General features: G+C 44.5%; 1 protein-coding gene across 1 annotated transcript in view; it reads left to right on the plus strand.

Annotated features, from left to right (window-relative positions):
• Positions 1 to 6,000, plus strand: part of Eepd1 (endonuclease/exonuclease/phosphatase family domain containing 1) — a 112,692-nt gene that overhangs the window by 58,426 nt on the left and 48,266 nt on the right. The window contains exon 3 of the mRNA XM_028763919.1: positions 4,556 to 4,607. Coding sequence (XP_028619752.1) covers positions 4,556 to 4,607 — 52 coding nt within the window. The remainder of the gene's footprint in view (positions 1 to 4,555; positions 4,608 to 6,000) is intronic.

The raw sequence follows: 6,000 nt of genomic DNA on the forward strand, positions 1-6,000 counted from the left end.
TGAAAGGGAATTGGGGGATTTGGAAGGAGTTGGAGGCTGAGGAGAGAAGTGTACAAATGTTGTATATACACTACTCATGTATGAAATTCTCAAAAAAAGAGTCTAGATTTAAAAAAAAAAGACTGCTGTAGGTCCTATAGTGTTCTTGTCCATGTCCTCCGGGGCTACTGAGGTCTGCTGAGTCTGTGGCCCTGAGCTGCCCAGATTGTGGCTGGCCTCTGGCTTTCCTCTGACATGGTGGTACTTTTTTTTTCACCATGGGAGAGTGCACTCTCTCCACAGCCCCTTCTGATCCTCTTAGAGACCTCTCTGTGCCAGCTGTCGCTCTGGTAAAAAAGACAGTGTTCCCCAACAACTTGTCTCCTCTAGGCTTATGTGGCCGAATTTAATTGTCTGTATTCTAGGTGCTTCTAAGTATTGCTTGTCCTCAAACCTTGCCACTGAGATTTTTTCTCAATCAAATCAGTGCTGGCAGCGGATGTATGTGTTTTCCCTCTCTAAGTGTAGTTCAGTAAAAAGAAGGACTGTTCATGGCAGTATTCATCTGCCTAGGCTCTGCTGTTCTCAGAGAGTGCTAATTAGATACCAGGCCTCCTGCAGAACATGCTCAGAGGTCCAGATCCACACTGGGATGTGGGGGAGTCTCCTATCCCCTGAGCATGTGTGCCTAAGCAGTACCCTTGTTCCTTCCAGCTCTTGAGGGCAGGGACATTACTGTGTCCACATGGGCCCCCATCGCAAGCATAATGTAGTTTCCACAGCTGGAGATATCCAGTGTCTATTTGTGAAGTAGCAGAAGGAAGGAGGGACAGAAGATGGGGTGAACTGAAAACGGTGTATCAGATGATCTTCCAGAAAATAGGTCTGCTGCTCCTAAATATGTATGAAATTGCTCCCCAGAGTGTACCTGATGCATTAGAAGATTGGATATCATCAGTACTGGTAATAATATCCAAGACTTGAAGAGCACCCAACATTAGAAATAGCAGTGGGATAGCATATAATGGGACATCTGAGGACACACTTGAGCCTGGAGATCTCAGGAGGAAGAGTCATGGCTAACTGGTGGGTCCTATGCATCAAGCCCTGGAATAGCCACTTAACTTACCCTGCTCCTATTTTGGGACACAGACTGTCTGGATTGAGGGGATCATCACCGTCAGGATCTCAGAGGCCCTTCCATCTTGGGTCCAGGTTTTATTTATTTATTTTTTATATTTATTTATTTATTTATTTTTTGGTTTTTCGAGACAGGGTTTCTTTATGTAGTCCTGGCTGTCCTGGAACTCCCTCTGTAGACCAGGCTGGCCTCAAACTCAGAAATCTGCCTGCCTCTGCCTCCCAAGTGCTGGGATTAAAGGCGTGCACCACCACTGCCCAGGGGGAGGGGGCAAGTTTTAAATGTGATGATGTCTGTTTTTCTCTGCCCTTTCCCAATGACACTAAGGCTGCTGTTTGTTTCAGAGCAGATGTTAAGTGTGTTTCAGCTTGCTGTCAGCTTCAGTAGCTTGCCTATGGCTGGCTTGGGTGTTGAGAAGGATTATAAAGTTTAGTTTAGGTTCAGTGGAGGGAAGCTTCATGGAAAGAGGCGGCAAGGGCAGGGAGGTTGGAGGGGAACCATGTGGATGCCACCCCTGTTCTAGAGAGTGGGGAGTCGTAGCCTTTTCCTCCAGAGGTTTTCCTTGGTGCTCTTTGGTAGGTCGAATGTTGTATCTTTGTAGCTGGAGAGAAAAAGAGTTCAGTGGCTTCACAGCTCCCATATCTAACTTGTTGGTATCTGACACTGGACAATAGATCCTGTGATCACCAGCAGGCAGGCACAGGAGGCGGTTTGACACACCCCTCTGGAGTGAATGTTTTCCAGGAGTTATTTCAAAGGCAATTTAAGCTTGTGTAACCTGAGCTGCAACTAGTACTCTTAACTTAGCACATAAGTTGCTGCCCACATGGCTAGAATCTTGGCTTTGTGCACTGGCAGTCAGAATGTGCTGAGGAGGGACCAATGACTTTGAGCCGCCACAGGGTCTATTTCATTAGCAACAGTCAGTTATACAACCAGGTTTAGTTTAGTGGCTTTTGCCCAGGGTGAATTTATCCAGCTACTTCCTTTAAGGTGTTGTTTTTATCATGTGGAGAAACTGAGGCACGACTGGAATGTATGAGTTTTCAAAGTAACTTGGACCTCTGGCCTCTTGGTTCATGAAGTTAGCGAATATTCCTTGAATGTTTTGCACATGTCTATTGGAGACATTGCCAGGGTAACTATGAGCAACAACATGTGAGTTCCTCAGCTTTAAAGCGTTTCAGTAGTTGGGAGAAGATAAACGGAAGCACCACAGCACATAATACTTTAAAAAGAGTAGTAAGTATCCTGAGGGAAACAGAAACCCTTTACCTTGGTTGACCAGGGAAGCTCCTTGGGGACAGTCCCAAAGAGTCTCTTTAAGTCTTAGAAACAACTGAAGCAAATCTGTGTGGTAGATGGAAGAGAAGTCAGTGGTTAGTGGAGCAAATGCCCTGAGGCAGTCCATTAATACCCATACTGTGGATAGAGATAGTAGTGGATTTATTATAGGCCTCAAAGGCACCATTTGTTTCTCCTAGACCTGCTAGTAACATAAGCCATTGCATTTGGTAAGGTATACACACTTGCTTAGTTATGTCAAGAGTGTGAAGGTGTTTATGAGGAGCTGTGAGCCTTCAATGGTTTAATCCCTGTTGGCAGCTATGTGTGACAAGTAGGGTTTTCACCTCTGTTCTACACAACCTGTGACATGCAGACTACAATGATAAGTAACCATAGCCTTGAGGAGGAAGTGTTGTAACACAACCTACAGCTGACTCTTCCTCAAACCATGTCTGAATTCTCATGCTTCTGCCCCTGTGTTCAGTATAGCCCAGGCCTTGCCTGCATCCTTGACTATATCTGCTCATATTCTGCAATGCTTCAGAAACAGCAAGTCTAATTAAGAGAGCATTGTCCCACTACTGAATCCTGTCACCTCAGTCACTGGGTTCAGTCAAGGGTGACTAATCTAGAAACTGTAATATTGCCTGCTCTTCTTGGCGTCTTTGAGTATTCTCCCGTCAAGGCCATTTCAGTCTCTTTAGGAAGCCTTGTGTGGTGTCTGTGGAACCAGGGTCCCCTTAGTATCACTGCTCATCCACTCAGAACACTTCACTTTATATTCTGACTTCATCGTGGCTTCTAAGCAGCCTGGAACTCCTCCCACGTTTTCAGCCTCGTGCACACAGTGAAGCCCCATCAGTACCTGATGAGCAATACATGTTGTTTACACTTTGTTCATTATCACAGAAAGATCGCGAGTGGAGATCAATACCGAGCGTGAGTAATCACTGACTTCTTTATTCCTCAGAACTTAGTCGAGTTCTTTGCATGAAACAGTGGTCAGTCACTGTATGGATGCCTTGTGCTAGCAAACTGTGTATAACAAAAGTTACCGTGTTAACCAATGTGAAGCACAAATTTGCTATCATCAGCACATTTGCTGTGCTGTGTCACCACCGGCATCCAACTCCAGAACTTTTTCTTCATCCTACAAGGAAATGCCATTCCAGTTGGATAGTAGCTCCTCATTCCCCTCACCCCCAGCCCCAGGAAAGTAACACCCAGTCTATCTTTTTGCCACGACTTGTTTCACTGAGCATGTCAAAGTGCATCTGTGATCATTGTTGTATATTTTAGAATATTCTTCATTTTAAGGATAAATAATACACACATACACATATGCATACATACATGCATACATGTACGCACACACACAGACATGTACAGACACAGAGACACACAGACACACATATGCACACCTGCACTCACACAGGCACATGCATAAAGAGATACATACACACATGCACACACCAGATGCACATACACAAACACATACATGCACACACACAGACACACACACACACAAAGACATTGACACATAGACACTGACACACAGACACAGATGCACATGTACATGCACACACACACAAACTCAGACACACACACACACAGATGTGTACACATGCACAGACATGCAGATACAGACACATGCGCGCACACACACAGACACACACAGACACACATATACACTCACACACACATTGCATACACATACAGATACACACAGACACGGACATAGACACAGGCACACACAGACATAGACATAGACACACAGGCACACACACACATACATGCACACACACACACATACCACTTTGTGTTTGTTCATTTATCTGCTGATGGACGTTCAGGTTGTTTCCATCTTTGGGTTATGAAGAATATCATGAACACTGACGTGCAAATTCCTTTTGAAGTCCGGACTTTCAACTTCTCCTGAAACTAGAAGTGCTTAATTGTGTGGTAAAGCTACTTTTAGAGTTTAGAAACATTTTAAATGTATTTAGGACAGTCAGTTTACATCAAACAAAGTCACCTTTGGGTAGGAGGTGACATGGGCTGAGATCTTGCATTCTCCTGTTTTGAACCATGTGATGATGCTTGCTGGCATGACTTGTTTTAAGTATGATTTTATTTTATTTTTTGCAGCATCAAACTTCTAGCTGTGCAAGAACTGCTTGACAAAGAAGCCTTGGAAAAGGTAAATATTTTGTTTTGCTTTGTTTTGTTTTGTTTTCTGCTGCACAGGGAGAATTCTGCTCCCCGACCAGGGGCAGCACTTACTGCAGAAGCAATCTGCTTCTTTGTATTCTTCACAGGCAGTGAGCTATGCAGACTTTCAATCAAAGGTCCCAGTTCTCACACTTCCATTTATACTTGCAGCCCCAAGCTTGCTCTGTTCCTTCCAGGCTCTGGGAAAGCAGAGGCTTGCTTATTACAAGCCAGCCCACACGCCGTAGAAGGTCTCCTGCACTTCTACACTGCAGGAGCAAACAGGCCTCCCATCTGTCAGGCTTCAAGCTTGCTGCCTCCTCCTCTCGATTTCAAGTTTGATTGCCTGAGTGTATACATGAAGGGACTGAGGTCCAGCTACACTTGGTCACCAGCCCAAGGCAGATGAACTCAGTGGGAGAGTGAAGATGTGAACCTCTTGTAGGTCCGTTTCTAGAATGGTGGCTTTGCTGTTTAACAGATGTGATTGTGACAGTGTTCTTTTAGTGGTTTAGCTATTATAGTGTATTAGGCTGCTGCTGAAGCCTGGGAAATCACTTCCCATGTGGGAGGCATACTGGTGCATTTTGCCATGTTCCAGTCAACTGGAACTGACAAGCTTTTACTTGTGGATTCTGGTTCTGGGTTTGAAGAGGAATGGGTTTAGCAATGTGGGCTAGGCAGGTACAGAGGAAGCCAGGCCCCTAAATGCCATTGTGGGAACTATTGTACTCCTGCAGTACACTCCCTTGGGCTAGCTCAAGACTCTTCCTACAAATGTAGCTGCAGACATCGATTATAATCTGTAGGTCGACATAAATGTAAGTTGTTAGAGAGATAAGCATCCAGTGCTGCTTGTTTTAGGAATGTAAAATGTTTGGACCAGTGCTGAGGTTCTGAGTAATATAATGAAGGAAATTTTTAAAGCAGGATCAGGCAATGCTGTGAAGGGTAGGGAGTGGCCTGAGCTTTGAGACTCCACTCAGCCTCTTCTCCATGAGGGGTGAGACAAGGACACTGGTTCCATTGGACCTTAGAGTGGCAAGCTGTGAGGCAAATGAGTTAATGTAGCCAAATGGCTCTCTAGATGCAAAAGCACTCTGCTCATATCAAGTCTTAATTATTCATGTCGATTCTTCATACTCATCCAGCTAGTAAAACATGCTATGATGGCTATAAAAGCTATCAATGGGACAAATGACAGCCTTGAGGGTGGATGGTAGATTAGATAATGGTTCTAAAGTAACCATAACTTTTCTAGAAGCTGATAACTGCTTTGTAATCATGTAAGAGAATGGCCTGGTCCTTAGGAATCATAGGAAAGAATACAGGAATGAATCTTAGACTCATTCTGAAAGGATTCCAAAGAGTGGAAAGAAGGA

Source organism: Grammomys surdaster, unplaced genomic scaffold, assembly GCF_004785775.1.
Source record: "Grammomys surdaster isolate TR1022 unplaced genomic scaffold, NIH_TR_1.0 140, whole genome shotgun sequence".
NCBI lineage: Eukaryota > Metazoa > Chordata > Mammalia > Rodentia > Muridae > Grammomys > Grammomys surdaster.